The following is a 19,753-nucleotide window of genomic DNA, read 5'->3' as shown; positions in this document are numbered from 1 at the left end:
CCACCCACAGCTATTAACCTGTTATATGCCACTGACAATCTCTGATGTGCCAGAAGTGCATCACTAATCCCACCCATCTCTGCCTCTGTCACATGACTGCAGGTTGCCAAACTGGGGTCTGCAGTAGACCCCTGTGGTTGTCATTGCTGGATTTCTATGAGCGCCGCCCAGTGTTCGGCGCTCATAGCAGGTGATCATTTTAGTAACATAGTAACATAGTTATTAAGGTTGAAGGAAGACTTTAAGTCCATCTTGTTCATAGCCTAACCTAACATGCCCAAACATCTTGATCCGGAGGAAGGCAAAAAACCCCATGTGGCAAACAGTAAGCTCCAAATTGGAGAAAAAAATTCCTTCCTGACTCCACATACGGCAATCAGACTACATTAGTTCCTTGGATCGATGCCCTATCAAGGAAACTAGTGTATATAACCTGTAGCATTATACTTTTGAAGAAAAGCATCCAGTCCCCTCTTAAACTGTAGTAACGAATCACTCAGTACATCATACGGCAGAGAGTTCCATAGTCTCACTGCTCTTACAGTAAAGAATCCGTGTCTGTGATTATGCTTAAACCTTCTTTCCTCCAGATGTAGAGGATGCCCTCTTAGCTACACAAAGCAGAGGTGAAGCAATGCTGTGTGTAGCAGAGGCAATTGGGTGATCGCAGCTTCTAGTCTCCCATGGAGACTATTGAAGCAAGCGTAAAGTAAGAAAAAAATATTTTAAATTTTAAAAAATATCCAAAAAAAAAAGATCACCCCCATTCAAAATAAGACAATTACAAAAAATATAAAAAATACATATCTTGTATCAACGCATTCAGAATTGCCCGATCAATATATAAAAAGTTGTATGTACACCAAAACGGTATCAATAAAAACGTTAGCTTGGTGCACAAAAAAAATATGCCCCTCATCCAGCCCCAGGTCGCGAAAAATGAAGACACTATAGGTCTCGGAAAATGACGCAATTTTTTTTTTTTGTTAAACTTTGGATTTTTTTCACCACTTAAATAAAAAAGATCCGAGACATGTTTAGTATCTACAAACTTGTAATGACCTGGAGAATCACAATGGGACGTCAGTTTTAGCATTTGGTGAACCTGTTAAAAAAAAAAATCACACACAATTGGGGAATTGCACTTTTTTTGCAATTTCACCGTATTTGGAATTTTTTTCCTGTTTTCCAGTACAGTATATGGTAAAAACAATGGTGTTGTCCAAAAGTACAACTCCTACATGGCCATAGTGACATAAAAATATAAAAGCTATGACTCTGGGAAGAAGGGGAGCAAAAAACAGAAACCCAAATGAAAATGGCCTGCGGAGTGAAGGGGGTAATCTCCAGGTCACAGCAATGGAGCTTCCTAACGTAGAAAAAGTTGGGAGGTGAAGCTTCCTACTTCACATGCTCTATATCCTATTACCATTTTAGGACAGGTTTCTGCCAATGCCACAGGGTGGTATGGGGGACTGTTTGAGGGATTGTGTTGGGACGGCATGTTCAACCATGAGGACAACTTTACATGTGATGATGTCAGATTTGACTTGTACCCGGCATTGTAGACTCTAATGAGAAACTTTTAAATTTCCCAAATTAAGTTACCTTCACTATTTTTCAAGTCAACCTTTAAAAGCTTCAGTCCAACACAGGCGTCAAGCAAGCGCTCCATCCCATCCACAGTGGTGCTCACGTGAGAAGCAATGGTTGCTGCAGACACTGGTTCCTGTGCTTCATGTAGAAAATCAAATACTCCCAGCTCACATGCTGTGAACATGGTCTACAAAAGGAAAGCCAGAAAATTACATTCTGATCTCTGCTGCATGTCAATAGTTTTAGACATCTTATGTAAAAAAAACAACTGTATGTAAGTGGAGTGTAACCAACTTATGGTTAAGTTTGTCCTGGTGGGATCCTGAAGCCAAGTGCCCTTGTGCAGTTTGAGGAGTGGTAGGATAATGTGCAGCCATGAATCAAGAAGAAAACGCTAACTGTTTACTATTGTTTCTTCAGTAAGTCCAATTAAAGGCCAAAAAACTCATGTACTTTACCTGTACTTGTAAATGGATCTGCAGCAGGTATAGGTGATGAGATGGTTTGTATGAGCATCACCTCGAAATGATGCAGTATTACAGCACATTGTGCATGGTCTTATTGTGTTACAGTCAAATGCTATTTGTCAGCCTAGCCACAAGCAGGAAGCAATAGTATAGTAACTTTCTTTATTCCATCACAGTGTCCAGGTTAAAAACAATTAAATTGGCTGTTACTGATCATCCCGAGGACCAGGGCTGCATCTCCATCACCGCTCTGGTGATTGTTTATAGGCTGCAACAGTGACCGCTGCAGCTAATCACTGGGCTCAGCAGTTCTTCTGATTCAGTCTGCAAACAATCCCCAATGCAATGATCTTATTTTTAACAGGGGCATAAAAATGGAGCAAAAAAAGTTGAAGAGTAAACCACTTTATCAGCCCCCGAGAACATTTTCAACAAATCTCTGCACCTTGCCAAATCCAAGTGTTGTGAAATGTACTCACCCTTATCATTCGGCTTCAGTTCCAGGTGTCCTTACATGACTGCATTTATGCGATTTCAATTGTTGCGTGATGACTAGGGTTTTAGCCATTTCTTAATGCGCTATTTAGATGGTTGAGACTAGTGATGGGCGAACGTGCTATGATAATGTGTTATCCGAATACATTGCACATGCTCAAGTAATATGTTCGAGTCCCCGCAGCTGCATGATTTGTGGCTGTTAGACAGCCGCAACACATGTGAGGGTTGTGTCTTTGTCAGGCAATCCCTGCATGTTTTGATGCTGTCTAACAGTCTAACAGCCAAAATAAATGCAGGGACTCCATTATTCGAGCATGCCGAAGATACTCGGATATACCTGAGCGTGCTCAGATAACATCTTAGCCGAGCAGTGCACATTCACTTATCATTAGTTGAGACTCTAGTCGGCATGGGACCACAATTCAATGTGCTAATGAGCAAAGTGGTTGAGACTCTAGTCAGCATATGACCACAACTGTGCAAATCTCAGATTTTCAGTTACAGTTACGACTGATGTTCTAGGAAATAGAAGTTATTGCTGAAAGGGGTTGTTCCTTTTCAGCAAATTAATGTCCCGGCTGGAGTAACCAACTGTGCTGTACTCACTTTCACCGGGTCCAAGAGTGAGTCTTGGATGCTGCTCAATGTGTGATATTATCTGTGGCGCTGACATCACATTGTAGTGTAGGTTGCAGTTGCCTATTGCCAGGGCCGGACTGGCCATTGGGCAATTCTGGCAAATGCCAGAAGGGCCTGTCTGGTCATGGGCTGTCTTGTCTGCTACGTTGTTAGCAAAATCAGTGTTCTAAGACTCCCATACAGTTGTGATGGAGCACAAAGTCGCGGACTCCGTCACTTACCCCAACAGGCCACGGGTATCATTAGAAATATTGAGTCTTGTAGTAAATCTTGCTTTCCTCCATCCACGATAATGTTAATATATCCCCATCTGTTTCTTGGAAACGGGACAACATGGGCCTGTGCGACTGCAAATGCCAGGGCTGAATTTTAGTCCCAGTCCGTACCTGCCTATTGCTAATACTAATGTTTTGTTTTTGGGTGCAGACAGGCGGCCATATTTCTCTTGCCAGGATCACAGACCTGAGTGTGACAGTTGCACAGAAATACATCTTGCTGTCACACTCAGATCAGGAGAGGTGCGGGGCCAGTTCATGCATTGTGATGCCATAATCGCACGATAAGTACAGCCATCTGTCTGCGCCCTTAGGGTTATAGTGATAATAATTTTATTTATATAGCGCCAACATATTCCGCAACACTTTACATTATAGAGGGGATTTGTACAGACAATAGACATTACAGTATAATGATAAACACAGATGAAAACAGATACCAGGAGGAATGAGGGCCCTGCTCGCAAGCTTACAATCTATGAGGAAAAGAGGAGACACGAGAGGTGGATGGTAACAATTGCTTTCGTTGTTTGGGCCAGCCATAGTGTAAGGCTTGGGTGTTCATGTAAAGCTGCATGAACCAGTTAACAGCCTACATATGTAACAGTAGAGACACAGAGGGCTATTAACTGCATAAAGAATATGAGAGTGCAGCGCCCCAGAGTCCTGGTCGTTGCAGTACTGTGGCTCCGCCACTAAGGGGAGCTATGGTACGTCTGATTGCACTAAAGGAGTTTCTCTGACCAGGTAACACTCACACTACACTTCACACTCCGGCCACCAGGGGGGGTGGTTCTATCTAGTAGGCCACTCCTCACACTCTGGTAAAACTGGGGGTTGGACAGGAAGACAGAGAGAAGTAACTGGGAAGAGCTAGTGAGAGGACCTGTCAGGGATGGGATCCTGGCAGACTCCTAAGAACAGAACTAACCAGTGAACCACGGGAATACAGTAAAGAGGAATTAGGACCAGAAGGAGTCGTGCTGTTAGACCGAGGCAACATCCTTCTGAGGCGCAAACAGTCGGTGGCTGGAACGCCGAGCAAGTAAGAGACTCTAAGTACTACTGCAAACCACGGCAGGGCAGCCAATTATAGGTTGGCTGTCTCACACAAATCACCTAAGCAGACAACGGAGGCAGCTGTGGGAGAGGGGCGACTCTAGGGTCCCGGAAGAACTCCAGGCCTACCCCGTCATACGGGTGCGTCCTACCATATCACCTGGGGGACGGAGAGAACGAACATCAGAGACAGGCAGAATCAGTTGTGAGGACTATCCCGGGAGCTCAGCAGGGAAGAACTACAACAATCAGCGCTAGGAGGTAGATACTGATTCCCCCCTGGAAAGGGAACTCCTGATGTGCCTTTGGACCGGCCGGTCTCTGACAGCCCTGTTGACAGCACTCTGGACTGAGGGCTCTAAAACCTTCAGTAAAGAGGTAAAGAGACTGTAACCTGGTGTCCTCGTTATTTACTACGACCTACACTGCACCGCAACATTACCATCGCATCTATCATTGTGCGCCCCTCAGCAGGGTCACGGACCGGGTCTAGCCACCGTGACAACCCCAGAGCAGAGACTCAGAGGCCCGGTACCGGGTACCCCTCGGCCCTGCGGCAGTGGGGGCGCTACAAGAACATGATGCAAGGAACCTGATTATGGTTTAAGTTATTTGAATGGGCCACACAGGGATGGTTAGGTTAATGCGTTGAGGCGGTAGGCCAGTCTGAACAAATGCGTTTTTAGGGCGCGCTTAACACTGTGGGGATTGGGAATTAATCGTATTAACCTGAGTAGTGCATTCCAAAGAATTGGTGCAGCACGTGAAAAGTCTTGGAGATGGGAGTGGGAGGTTCTGATTATTGAGGATGTTAACCTCAGGTCATTAGCAGAATGGAGAGCAAGGGTAGGGTGGTATGCTGAGACCAAGGAAGAGATGTAGGGTGGTGCTGAGCCATGGAGTGCTTTGTGGATGAGGGTAATAAGTTTGTACTGAATTCTGGAATGGATGGGTAGCCAGTGTAATGACTGGCACAAGGTAGAGGCATCGGTGTAACGGTTGGTGAGGAATATGATACTGGCTGCAGCATTCAGGACAGATTGGAGAGGGGAGAGTTTGGTAAAAGGGAGGCCGATTAATAGAGAACTACAATATTTCAGACTAGAATGAATAAGAGAAACAGTAAGAGTTTTTGCAGTGTCGAAAGTCAGAAAAGGTTGAATTCTAGAAATGCTTTTGAGGTGCAGATAGCAAGAGCAAGCCAGTGATCGGATGTGGGGGGTGAATGAAAGCTCGGAATCAAGTATGACCCCAAGGCAGCGGGCATGTTGCTTGGGAGTAATGGTAGAACCACACACGGAGATGGCAAAGTCAGGCGAAGGTAGGTTAGTAGAGGGAGAAAACACGAGGAGTTCAGTTTTTGACAGGTTCAGTTTCAGATAGAGGGAGAACATAATGTTAAAGACAGCAGTAAGACAATCACTGGTGTTTCCTAAAAAGGCATGATGTCAGGAGAAGAAATGTATAATTGGGTGTCGTCAGCATAGAGATGGTACTGGAAACCAAATCTACTGATTGTTTGTCCAATAGGGGCGGTATACAAAGAGAAGAGGAGGGGGCCTAGGACTGATGCTTGAGGAACCCCGACAGTAAGGGGAAGATGAGAGGAGGAGGAACCAGCAAAGGATACAGTGAAAGAGCGGTCAGAGAGATAGGAGGAGAACCAGGAGAGAACGGTGTCCTTAAGGCCGATGGAGTGTAGCATAGTGAGGAGGAGCTGATGATCCACAGTGTCGAATGCTGCGGATAGATACAAGAGAATTAGCATGGAGTAGTGACCATTAGATTTAGCTCTTAGTAGATCATTAGAGACTTTAGTGAGGGCAGTTTCAGTAGAGTGTAAAGAGCGGAAGCCAGATTGAAGAGGGTCGAGAAGAGAGTTTTCTGAGAGATAGCGGATAAGACGGGAGTGGACCAGGTGTTCGAGAAGTTTAGAGATGAAGGGAAGATTAGTGACAGGTTAATAGTTTGTTTAGAAATTAGGTTAATAGTTAGCGGCACAGTTTTGGTCGAGGGATGTTTTTTAAGTAATGGATGTATGATGGCATGCTTAAATGAGGAGGGAAAGATACCGGAAGAAAGAGAGAGGTTGAATATTTTTGTTAGGTGAGCAGTGACAGCAGGGGAAAGGGACTGGAGATGTGATGGAATGGGGTCACTGGTGCAAGTGGTCAGGCGAGAAGATACAAGGAGCCTGATTACTTCTTCTTCTGTGACTGGCTCGAAGTCAGAGAGTGAGCTAGATGTAGTGGGGGAGGGAGGATAGAGCATGGTAAGAGGGGATTGGGAGATAATTTCCTGTCGGATATGGTCAATTTTTTCTTTGAAGTAATTGACCAGATCATAAGCGCGGAGATCGGTGGTTGGGGTCTGCACTCTTGGGTTGAGCCGGGAATGAAATGTGTCAAAGAGAAGTTTAGGGTTATTGGACAATGATGAGTTGTATGTTTTAAGCATAAACTTATAATGGATTAAATCTTCGGGTAGGGTAGATTATCTCCACAGACGTTTGGCGCACCTGGAGCACTGCTGCAGGAAATGTGTTTGCAGTGTGTGCCATGGTTGTCGCCGTCTGTGCTGAGTTGTTCTATGTGTAGGAGGTGCAATTTCATTCAGGGCACTTTGCAGGGTTAGTGATGGGGTAAGTCAAATGATTCTCATAATTTTTTCTTCAAAATATCTCTTGCAAGTATCCATCTAAGGCCACGTGCACATGTTCAGAACTTGGTGAGTTTTTTACCTCAGTATTTGTAAGCCAAAACCAGGAGGAGTGGAACAATCAGAGGAAATGTATAATAGAAACATGTAACCACTAATGTATTTTTCACCCACTCCATTTTTTGGCTTACAAATACTGAGGTAAAATACTGAAGAGACATATGCAAACCGTCATATGATCATGGCGGAAATATAGTAGTATAGAAATTCACAGGGTAAAACATTACTTCTTATAAACCCCAACAGAATACTACCCATAGAAAGAACATGTATACACTAAAAGTCGTATTGCAAAAGTTATAAGTAAAATATTCACTTCTCAAATAAACCAGTTGCATAATACTGGGAATCAGAGCTTTGTCCGTCTGACCATACATGTCCTCTGAAGTTTAGGTGAAACGACTTTTAGGTCAGAGGGACACAGCTCTGACACACAGTATTGCACAAGTGGTTTATCTGGCAAGTAAATATTTTACTTTGATATTTAACCCAGACAAAACATTAGTCTCCGCAATAGGCAATTACAATTTTGCATCCGCTACAATGAGCAACATCCAACCGCAACAATACAGGGATCAAGTATTTTCTATGCATATAGTATTAGAACCTGTGTCCCTCCTTTTATCACCTTTTTCTGAGTTTTTAAAAAAATATTTCTCAATAAAATATCTATTGTATTACTCATGGCTTTCACTTCATTGTATACTGGATAACACATAGATCTGGTTTATAAATATAAGAAAAACACTGTGTAAAATTTGTGCGTTTTAGCTTTTGCTTTTTTTCGTTCATTTGAAGGGGGGAAAAACTCTGCAAAAATGCTGAAAGTATTAGGCCGGCCTCACACTCAGCGTATGTAAATACGGTCCATTTTTTACAGCCGTAATACGCAGAAAAGTCCCCAAAATAGTGGTCCGTATGTCATCCATAGGCAGGGTGTGTCAGTGTATTTTGCGCATGGCATTCTCCGTATGTAATCCGTATGGCATCCGTACTGCGATATTTTCTCGCAGGCTTGCAAAACCGACATCTAATGGATTTATGTGCTCAAATGTTCGTTAAACATATATACAGTATATATATATGTCATTGAGACACATATATATATATTCTGTATTTATATTTAACTCAGCGCGATATATGTGAAAAGCCGGTAATTCAATTGCCGGCTTCTCATTTCTCCTTCCCAAACCCGACATGATATGAGACATGGTTTACATACAGTAAACCATCTCATATCCCCTTTTGTTTTTGCATATTCCACACTACTAATGTTAGTAGTGTGTATGTGCAAAATTTGGGCGCTGTAGCTGCTAAAATAAAGGGTTAAATGGCGGAAACAATTGGCTTGGGCTCCCGCGCAATTTTCTCCACCAGAATGGTAAAGCCAGTGACTGAGGGCAGATATTAATAGCCAGGAGAGGGTCCATGGTTATTGGCCCCCCCTGGCTACAAACATCTGCCCCCAGCCACCCCAGAAAAGGCACATCTGGAAGATGCGCCTATTCTGGCACTTGGCCACTCTCTTCCCACTCCCGTGTAGCGGTGGGATATGGGGTAAAGAAGGGTTAATGTCACCTTTCTATTGTAAGGTGACATTAAGCCAGATTAATAATGGAGAGGCGTCAATTATGTCACCTATCCATTATTAATCCAATTGTATGAAAGGGTTAAAAAACCACACACACATTATTAAAAAGTATTTTAATGAAATAAACACACAGGTTGTTTTAATATTTTATTGCTCTCTCAATCCACCTGAAGACCCTCGCTTGGCAAAATAATAAACCAACCATATACATACCTTCTGTTGATCTGTCACGTCCCACGAAGTAAATCCATCTGAAGGGGTTAAATCATTTTACAGGCAGGAGCTGTGCTAAAGCACTCGCTCGTGCCTGTAAACCCCGGGTGCTGAAAGGAAAGCTGGGTGATCTGTACTTACATTGAGTCGCGGTGAGGCGCCCTCTGCTGGATGAACTCATATGAACTCGAGCGTGGGAACTTTTCCAAGGCTCCAGTTCATGAGGACATCCAGCAGAGGGTGCCTCACTGCAACTCAATGTAAGTACAGATCACCCAGCTTTCCTTTCAGCACATGGGGTTTACAGGCACGAGCGAGTGCTTTAGCACAGCTCCTGCCTGTAAAATGATTTAACCCCTTCAGATGGATTTACTTCGTGGGACGTGACAGATCAACAGAAGGTATGTATATTGTTGGTTTATTATTTTGCCTAGCGAGGGTCTTCAGGTGGATTGAGAGAGCAATAAAATATTAAAACAACATGTGTGTTTATTTCATTAAAATACTTTTTAATAATGTGTGTGTGGTTTTTTAACCCTTTCATACAATTGGATTAATAATGGATAGGTGACATAATTGACGCCTCTCCATTATTAATCTGGCTTAATGTCACCTTACAATAGCAAGGTGACATTAACCCTTCATTACCCCATATCCCACCGCTACACGGGAGTGGGAAGAGTGTGGCCAAGTGCCAGAATAGGCACATCTTCCAGATGTGCCTTTTCTGGGGTGGCTGGGGGCAGATGTTTGTAGCCAGGGAGGGGCCAATAACCATGGACCCTCTCTAGGCTATTAATATCTGCCCTCAGTCACTGGCTTTACCACTCTGGCGGAGAAAATTGCGCGGGAGCCCACGCCAATTTTTTCCGCCATTTAACCCTTTATTTTAGCAGCTACAGCACCCAAATTTTGCACATACACACTACTAACATTAGTAGTGTGGAATATGCAAAAAAAGGGATATGAGATGGTTTACTGTATGTAAACCATGTCTCATATCCTGTCAGGTATGTGAAGGAGAAAGAAAAAGCCGGCAATTGAATTACCGGCTTTTCACTAACACCGCTGCGTATTTCTCGCAAGTCACACTGCTGGTCCGTGTGGAATCTGTATTTTTCTCGCCCCCATAGACTTTCATTGGCAATTTTTTTTGCGCAATACGGTGACAAACGCAGCATGCTGCGATTTTCTACGGCCGTACAAGACCGTATATTACGGATGCGTAATATACGGCAGATATGAGCTGGGCCATAGAGATTCATTGGGCCGTGTGTAATGCGAATTTTACGGACGTAGTTTATGCGCTCATACGTCCGTAAAACTTGCTAGTGTGAGGCCGGCCTTAACATGCTGCGGATTTTTTAAAAAAAAAAAGAAAAACAACTACTTTGATAGTAAAAATTCAGAAAGAAAAAATAAGCCTCAGGTGCTTGAGATTTAAGAAGTTTCATTCACTTTGCTGTTAGGCCGGGATCACACATGCGAGAAATATTTCCGAGTCTCGCATGGTAATACCCGGCACTGCCGCTGTCACTCAGGAGCGGAGCGTGCGGCAGCATGTATTGCTATGCGGCTGCACTCTCCGCTCCTGAGTGATGGCGGCAATGCCGGGTATTACCATGCGAGACTCGGACGTATTTCTCGCATGTGTGATCCCAGCCTTACTGTAAGACACTCCACAGAAAAAAAACGTACTGTGTGAACAAGCCTTAAAATAAAAAATAAAATAGAAAACTACAACCCTTCAGCTATTTTGCAATGACGGACTTTCTTCCAACCGTATATGTTTTGTTACTTACACTTGTGAACTAATATGAAAGTCTAACTTTGATAAAGGCTGTGAGCTGGGTAGTAATATCACATTTCCGTTATTCTTTATAAATACTGGTATAATCCATATATCATACAATAAATAGGATGTTATTATTATTATTATACCCTGATGTACAATAAACAAATTATATTATGGTACCAAGAAAGCAAGAAAAATGTATGCAAATACTTTAATACCCTGTTATGATTTTCCCAATGGCAGGGAAATCTAAATAACAACGGACTAGCTCTCGGGTGATGGGAACTAAAGTGACCGTGACCTGAACCTGACATGACACTGGAAATAGCCGGGGAGTGTTTCCTACGATGCCCTAGACACCACGCGCCAGCCGGAGATCTAACTACCCCTATCAGAGGAATATGCAGGCCTGCCTTACCTCCAGAGATGAACCCCAAAAGGAGATAGCAGTCCCCCACAGATATTGACGGTGAGTCAAGAGGAAAAGACATACGTAGGATGAACAGCAGATTTAGCACAGTGAGGTCCGCTTACTAGATAGCAGAAGTACAGGAAAGAGTCACTTCACGGTCAACTTCAAAACACTACTCAAAAACACCATCCTGAAATTACTTTAAAACTCCAGTGACAACTCATGCCACTGGAGTGGCAATTTCAGTCCACGAGAGCTTCCAGCTACAGAGAGTCACATTGCAAATAGCTGGACAAAAATAGCATTAACTAGAAACAAAATACAACTTAGCTGAACAGGATCTTGAGGCAGGAGAATGCAACAGAATGCTACTGATACATTGTTGGCCGGCATCGGACCAGCAGCCAAGCAGCCTTAAATAGGAAACTCCCCTAATGGGTGTCAACAGGTGATCAAGGATAGAAGAAGGCAAATAAGTGGCAATACCATAAAACACCACCGGGGGAGCCCACAAACAGAATTCACAACAGTACCCCCCCCCTTAAGGAGGGGGCACCGAACCCTCACCAGAACCACCAGGGCGATCTGGATGAGCACTATGGAATGCACGAACCAAATCAGGAGCATGAACATCAGATGCTGTCACCCAAGAATTATCCTCCTGACCATAGCCTTTCCACTTAACCAGATATTGAAGTTTCCATCTGGAAACACGGGAGTCCAAGATCTTTTCCACCACATACTCCAACTCACCCTCAACCAGCACAGGAGCAGGAGGATCAGCAGACGGAACAACCGGCATCTCATACCTCCGCAATAATGACCGATGAAAAACATTATGAATAGTAAAAGATGCTGGGAGGTCCAAACGAAAGGACACAGGATTGAGAACCTCCAGAATCCTATAAGGGCCGATAAACCGAGGCTTAAACTTAGGAGACGAGACCTTCATAGGAACAAATCGAGAAGACAACCAAACCAGGTCCCCAACACAAAGACGAGGACCGACACGCCGATGACGATTAGTGAACTGTTGAGTCTTCTCCTGGGACAACTTCAGATTGTCCACAACCTGTCCCCAAATCTGATGCATTCTATCAACCACAGCATCTACTCCAGGACAATCCGAAGACTCCAATTGACCGGACGAAAAGCGAGGGTGAAACCCTGAATTACAAAAAAATGGAGAAACCAAAGTGGCAGAACTGGCCCGATTGTTAAGGGCAAACTCTGCCAATGGCAAAAAATCAAGCCAATCGTCCTGATCAGCGGACACAAAACACCTCAAGTAAGTCTCCAAGGTCTGATTAGTACGCTCAGTCTGGCCATTAGTCTGAGGATGGAATGCAGACGAAAAAGACAAGTCGATGCCCATCCTGGCACAGAACGCCCGCCAAAATCTAGACACAAACTGAGTACCCCTGTCAGACACTATATTCTCAGGAATACCATGCAAACGCACAACATTCTGAAAAAATAGAGGGACCAGCTCAGAGGAGGAGGGCAATTTGGGCAAAGGTACCAAGTGAACCATCTTGGAAAAACGGTCACACACCACCCAGATGACGGACATCCTACGAGAAACAGGAAGGTCAGAAATAAAGTCCATAGAGATGTGCGTCCAAGGCCTCTTAGGAATAGGCAAGGGCAACAACAACCCGCTGGCCCGGGAACAGCAGGGCTTAGCCCGAGCACAAACATCACAAGACTGCACAAAAATACGTACATCTCGAGACAAAGAAGGCCACCAGAAGGACCTAGACACCAGATCCCTGGTGCCAAAAATTCCAGGATGACCTGCCAACGCGGAAGAGTGAACCTCCGAAATAACTCTACTGGTCCAGTCATCAGGGACAAACAGTCTACCAGGCGGACAGCGATCAGGCCTATCCACCTGAAACTCCTGCAAAGAGCGCCGCAGGTCTGGGGAGACAGCTGGCAATATCACCCCATCCTTCAGGATGCCAGTAGGTTCGGAATCACCAGGCGAGTCAGGCTCAAAACTCCTAGAGAGGGCATCCGCCCTCACATTCTTAGACCCAGGCAGATATGAGACCACAAAGTTAAATCGAGAGAAAAACAACGACCAGCGCGCCTGTCTAGGATTCAGACGCCTGGCTGACTCAAGATAAATTAGATTTTTGTGGTCAGTCAAGACCACCACCTGGTGTCTAGCACCCTCAAGCCAATGACGCCACTCCTCAAATGCCCACTTCATGGCCAAGAGCTCCCGATTTCCAACATCATAATTTCGCTCAGCGGGCGAAAACTTTCGAGAGAAAAACGCACATGGTCTCATCACTGAGCAGTCAGGACCTTTCTGCGACAAAACTGCACCTGCTCCGATCTCGGAAGCATCTACTTCAACCTGGAACGGGAGCGAAACATCAGGCTGGCGCAACACAGGAGCAGAAGAAAAGCGGCGCTTAAGCTCCCGAAAGGCCTCCACAGCCGCAGAGGACCAATTAGCAACATCAGCACCCTTCTTGGTCAAATCAGTCAAAGGTTTAGCAATGGCAGAAAAACCCGCTATGAATCGGCGATAGAAATTAGCAAATCCCAAGAATTTCTGAAGACTCTTTAGAGAAGTAGGTTGTATCCAATCACAAATAGCCTGAACCTTAACAGGGTCCATCTCCATAGATGAAGGGGAAAAAATATATCCCAGAAAGGAAATTCTCTGAACCCCAAAAATACACTTTGAGCCCTTCACAAATAGAGAATTAGCTCGTAAAACCTGAAAAACTCTCTTGACCTGTTGAACATGAGATTCCCAGTCCTCCGAAAAAATCAAAATATCATCCAAATACACAATCATAAATTTATCCAGATATTCACGGAAAATATCGTGCATAAAGGACTGAAAAACGGAAGGGGCATTCGCGAGACCGAAAGGCATTACCAAATACTCAAAATGGCCTTCAGGCGTATTAAATGCGGTCTTCCACTCATCCCCCTGCTTAATCCGCACCAAATTATACGCACCACGTAGATCGATCTTAGTGAACCACTTCGCCCCCTTTATGCGAGCAAAAAGATCAGTCAGTAAAGGTAACGGGTACTGGTATTTAACTGTAATCTTATTCAGAAGTCGATAGTCGATACAAGGTCTCAATGAACCATCCTTTTTACCCACAAAGAAAAACCCTGCCCCCAATGGAGACAAAGAGGGGCGAATATGACCCTTTTCCAAAGATTCTCTGATATACTCCCGCATAGCAGTATGTTCAGGTACAGACAAATTAAACAAGCGACCCTTAGGAAATTTACTACCGGGAATCAACTCAATAGCGCAGTCACACTTTCTGTGAGGGGGGAGAGAATCAGTTTTAGGCTCCTGAAAGACATCATAAAAATCTGACAGAAATGCTGGGATCTCAGAGGGAGTAGATGAAGAAATGGGAACCAAAGGTGCATCCCCATGAATCCCCCGACATCCCCAGCTCAGCACAGACATTGATCTCCAGTCCAAGACTGGATTATGAATTTGTAACCATGGTAATCCAAGTACTAATACGTCATGTAGATTATATAACACAAGGAAACGAATAATCTCCTGATGGTCTGGGGAAAGATGCATAGTCACTTGTGTCCAATATTGTGGTTTATTGCTAGCCAAAGGTGTAGAATCAATACCCTTTAAGGGAATAGAAACCTCCAGAGGCTCTAAATCAAACCCAAAACGCTTGGCAAAGGACCAATCCATGAGACTCAGAGCGGCGCCAGAATCCACATAAGCATCCACAGTAACAGATGATAAAGTACAAATCAATGTCACGGACAAAAGGAATTTAGACTGCAAGGTACCCATAGAAAAAGATTTATCAACCTTTTTATCAACCTTCTTTATGCGTTTAGAGCATGCTGATATAACATGAGCTGGATCTCCACAATAGAAGCACAACCCATTTTTGCGCCTGTAATTCTGTCGTTCGCCTCTAGACAATACACTATCGCATTGCATATGCACTGGTGCCTTTTCAGAGGTCACCGCCAAATGATGCACAGGTTTTTGCTCAGAAGATACCGCCATATGGTGCACAGGTTTTTGCTCAGAAGATACCGCCATATGGTGCACAGGTTTTTGCTCAAAAGATACCGCCATATGGTGCACAGATTTTTGCTCAGAAGATACCGCCATATGGTGCACAGATTTGCGCTCCCGTAAACGCCGATCAATCTGGATAGCCAATTTCATGGCATCATTCAGACCTGTAGGCACAGGGAACCCCACCATGACATCCTTCACGGCATCAGAGAGACCTTCTCTGAAATTAGCTGCTAGAGCGCACTCATTCCATTTAGTAAGCACCGACCATTTACGAAATTTCTGGCAGTATATCTCAGCTTCATCTTGCCCTTGGGAAAGAGCTATCAAGGCTTTCTCAGCCAAAATCTCTAAATTAGGTTCTTCATAAAGCAACCCCAAAGCCAGAAAAAACGCATCTACATTTAATAACGCAGGATCCCCTGGCGACAATGCAAATGCCCAACTTTGTGGGTCACCCCGCAATAGAGAAATAACAATCTTAACCTGTTGCGCAGGATCACCAGCAGAGCGAGATTTCAGAGACAAAAACAATTTACAATTCTCTCTGAAATTCAAAAAACGGGATCTGTCTCCGGTAAAAAATTCAGGCATAGGGATCTTAGGTTCAGACATTGGAGCACGTATAACAAAATCTTGTAAGTTCTGGACCTTTGAAGCCAGGTTATTCAGACCTGCAACCAAACTCTGTGGATCCATGATTCAAACAGGTGTAACCAAAGCCATTCAGAGATTAAGAGGAAAGGAAAAAAAAAAAAGGCTGAAGACTGCAGTTTAAGCAAGGAGTACAAATAAGCACTAAGGTGCACTTTCCAAACACAGAAGGAGAAAAAAAAAAAACCTTTTCATATCCTTTCCTGCTTTAGTGCATAGTTTTAACACATGTGGCCGGCCAAACTGTTATGATTTTCCCAATGGCAGGGAAATCTAAATAACAACGGACTAGCTCTCGGGTGATGGGAACTAAAGTGACCGTGACCTGAACCTGACACGACACTGGAAATAGCCGGGGAGTGTTTCCTACGATGCCCTAGACACCACGCGCCAGCCGGAGATCTAACTACCCCTATCAGAGGAATATACAGGCCTGCCTTACCTCCAGAGATGAACCCCAAAAGGAGATAGCAGTCCCCCACAGATATTGACGGTGAGTCAAGAGGAAAAGACATACGTAGGATGAACAGCAGATTTAGCACAGTGAGGTCCGCTTACTAGATAGCAGAAGTACAGGAAAGAGTCACTTCACGGTCAACTTCAAAACACTACTCAAAAACACCATCCTGAAATTACTTTAAAACTCCAGTGACAACTCATGCCACTGGAGTGGCAATTTCAGTCCACGAGAGCTTCCAGCTACAGAGAGTCACATTGCAAATAGCTGGACAAAAATAGCATTAACTAGAAACAAAATACAACTTAGCTGAACAGGATCTTGAGGCAGGAGAATGCAACAGAATGCTACTGATACATTGTTGGCCGGCATCGGACCAGCAGCCAAGCAGCCTTAAATAGGAAACTCCCCTAATGGGTGTCAACAGGTGATCAAGGATAGAAGAAGGCAAATAAGTGGCAATACCATAAAACACCACCGGGGGAGCCCACAAACAGAATTCACAACAATACCCCAAAAAGATAAAAGCATTCCAAGGCAATGGTCACAGTATTAATTTTCTCTCATTCTAGAAAATCTGTTTTATCCGATTTTCTCAGATGAGAAAAAAAATGTCTCCATCTTCTCCATTAAGGCCGGCCTCACACTCAGCGTATGAAAATACGGTCCGTTTTTTACGGCCGTAATACGCAGAAATGTTCCCAAAATAGTGATCCGTATGTCATCCGTAGGCAGGGTGTGGCAGCGTATTTTGCGCATGGCATCCTCCGTATGTAATCCGTATGGCATCCGTACTGCAAGATTTTCTCGCAGGCTTGCAAAACCGACATCTAATGGATTTATGGGCTCAAATGTTCGTTAAACATGTGTCATTGAGACACATTGAGACCTGGGAAAAGTTCCCACGCTCATGTTCATATGAGGACATCCAGCAGAGGGCGCATCACCGCGACTCAAGGTAACTACAGGTCACCCTGCTTTCCATTCATTCCACGGGGTTTTACAGGCATGAGCACTGCATTAGCAAAGCTCCTGGCTGTAAAATGATTTAACCCCTTCAGATGAATTTACATCGTGGGACTGACGGAACGACGGAAGGTATGGGATCTTGTTGTTGTTTTTTTTTACTTTTTTTCAGGTGACAAGGGTCTTCAGGTGGATTACCAGTATAATAAAATATTAAAACACCCTGTGTCTTTATTTCATTAAAATACTTTTAAATAATGTGTGTGTGTTTTATTAACCATTTCGTACTATTGGATTAATAATGGATAGGTGTCATAATTGACGCCTCTCCATTATTAATCTGGCTTAATGTCACCTTACAATAGCAAGGTGACATTAACCCTTCATTACCCCATATCCCACCGCTACACGGGAGTGGGAAGAGAGTGGCCAAGTGCCAGAATAGGCGCATCTTCCAGATGTGCCTTTTCTGGGGTGGCTGAGGGCAGATGTTTTTAGCCAGGGGGGGTCAATAACCATGGACCCTCTCTAGGCTATTAATATCTGCCCTCAGTCACTGGCTTTACCACTCTGGAGGAGAAAATTGCAAAACAAAACGGGATATGAGATGGTTTACTGTATGTAAACCATGTCTCATATCATGTCGGGTTTGTGAAGGAGAAAGAAAAAGCCGGCAATTGAATTACCGGCTTTTCTATAGAACACCGCTGCGTATTTCTCACAAGTCACACTGCTGGTCCATGTGTAATCCATATTTTTCTCGCCCCCATAGACATTCATTGGCGATTTTTTTTTGCGCAATACGGTGACAAACGCAGCATGCTGCGATTTTCTACGGCCGTAGAAGACCGTATAATACGGATCCGTAAAATACAACTGATAGGAGCTGGGACATAGAGAATCATTGGGCCGTGTGTTATGCATATTTTACGGATGTATTTTCTGCGCTCATACGTCCGTAAAACTCGCTAGTGTGAGGCCGGCATAAGTCTGTAAATGAAAACTGGACCACAATCAGATGCTATCTGCACAGACCCATAGACATGAATGGCTGAGTGCGATCTGTTAATCAGAAGCAACTTTTTCATACTGCTATCTTTTCCTTGTATGGACCCGATCCAAGGAAAAAAAAAAAATTGGACATGAGTGGGAAAATGCTATCAGTCAAAACGACAGATAGCACTCATCTGATTTTTACAATAGGAAGACCCTAGCCTAAGAATGATGCCTATATTGGCTAATCAGAAGAATTATATATTTGCGAGCCATATGTCTGAATAACTAATTTGTAAAGTTGTCCGATGAAGCCTCTGCATTCTGAAAACTTGCAAACATATTTTTTCTGGTTAGCCAATAAAGCTGTCACTCCTAGACCACTTTTGCCTTTTTGTGCATTAAAGAATTTAAATTATTATACCCTGAATGTATTATTCATCATATATTACTTTATAATGTATTACTTTATCATGCATTTCTTTCTTGTGCATTCTATATTTACTCTAAGACAAAATAGGTAAAAACTTCTAAAGTTAAAGATTCCACAGACAAATCTTTAAATCCGCTGAATATCTGCACAAATACAGCTGAATTCTTACCTTTGAGACTAAAAATCCATATGCATAGTCTAGAAGTTTCTGAGGGTATTCAAGTTCTTCCGAGGAGCACATGTTGATGTGATGTGCAACCGCTCAGTCGGCTTTTATAGGCTGCTTTCCAACTGAGAGGTGTAACTCTAGAGGACTTGGCAGGGCTCAGACAATTGCTTTCTCATCTGACCTATATATGAGACACTTAGAGCCATAAGAACCTTCAGCATATGGAATATGCAAATTACTTTTTCTTCAATTAATTTGCAGTCGAATTATAACTGCGTGCCAAGCATTACTGACTACATACGCTGTTTTCAGATGTGCTGGTTTTGTGGCAATTTTCTCCAGCAGTTGTTTTACACATAATTTACCTCATTAGTTTTTTTCATTTTGCATTAGAAATATTAAGCTTTTTTTGCTGAGGTAACCTGGTTTTACTATAGGAAAAATGTGTCTGTCTCCATAAAAGGTACTCTACCACGTGGAGATGTATCTGACTGAGAAAACGATGAGTTTAGGAAGGCAGTGAAAGGGTTAAACCTTGGAACATGGCAAATGGCTTTTACATACTCAGGACACTGATTCCAAATGTGTCCTATGATGTTAATTAACAAAACACACAAGAATGGTCATACACATTAGATAGCTGTCGGCTGTACGTTGCTTCGGCTGATTGTTTGGTTGACAGCCACCATGGTCTTCGCTCCCTTATATAGGAGTGCTCGCTGGGCCAAGTGCTCCAGTGTTCTCTATGAGGAAGTCACTGGCAAACAAGT

At 43.6% G+C, this 19,753-nt stretch overlaps 1 protein-coding gene across 1 annotated transcript in view; it reads right to left on the bottom strand.

Annotated features, from left to right (window-relative positions):
• LOC143815468 (acetylserotonin O-methyltransferase-like) overlaps positions 1 to 19,090 on the bottom strand; it is a 140,789-nt gene extending 121,699 nt beyond the window's left edge. Inside the window, exons 1-2 of the mRNA XM_077294684.1 lie at positions 18,984 to 19,090; positions 1,609 to 1,783 (exon numbers count right to left, since the gene is read on the bottom strand). Coding sequence (XP_077150799.1) covers positions 1,609 to 1,783; positions 18,984 to 19,055 — 247 coding nt within the window. The 5' untranslated portion in view covers positions 19,056 to 19,090. The remainder of the gene's footprint in view (positions 1 to 1,608; positions 1,784 to 18,983) is intronic.
• Between the last annotated feature and the right edge of the window lie 663 nt (positions 19,091 to 19,753).

This window comes from Ranitomeya variabilis, chromosome 3 (assembly GCF_051348905.1).
Source record: "Ranitomeya variabilis isolate aRanVar5 chromosome 3, aRanVar5.hap1, whole genome shotgun sequence".
Lineage (NCBI taxonomy): Eukaryota > Metazoa > Chordata > Amphibia > Anura > Dendrobatidae > Ranitomeya > Ranitomeya variabilis.
This window is presented reverse-complemented; position numbering and strand designations above follow the sequence as displayed.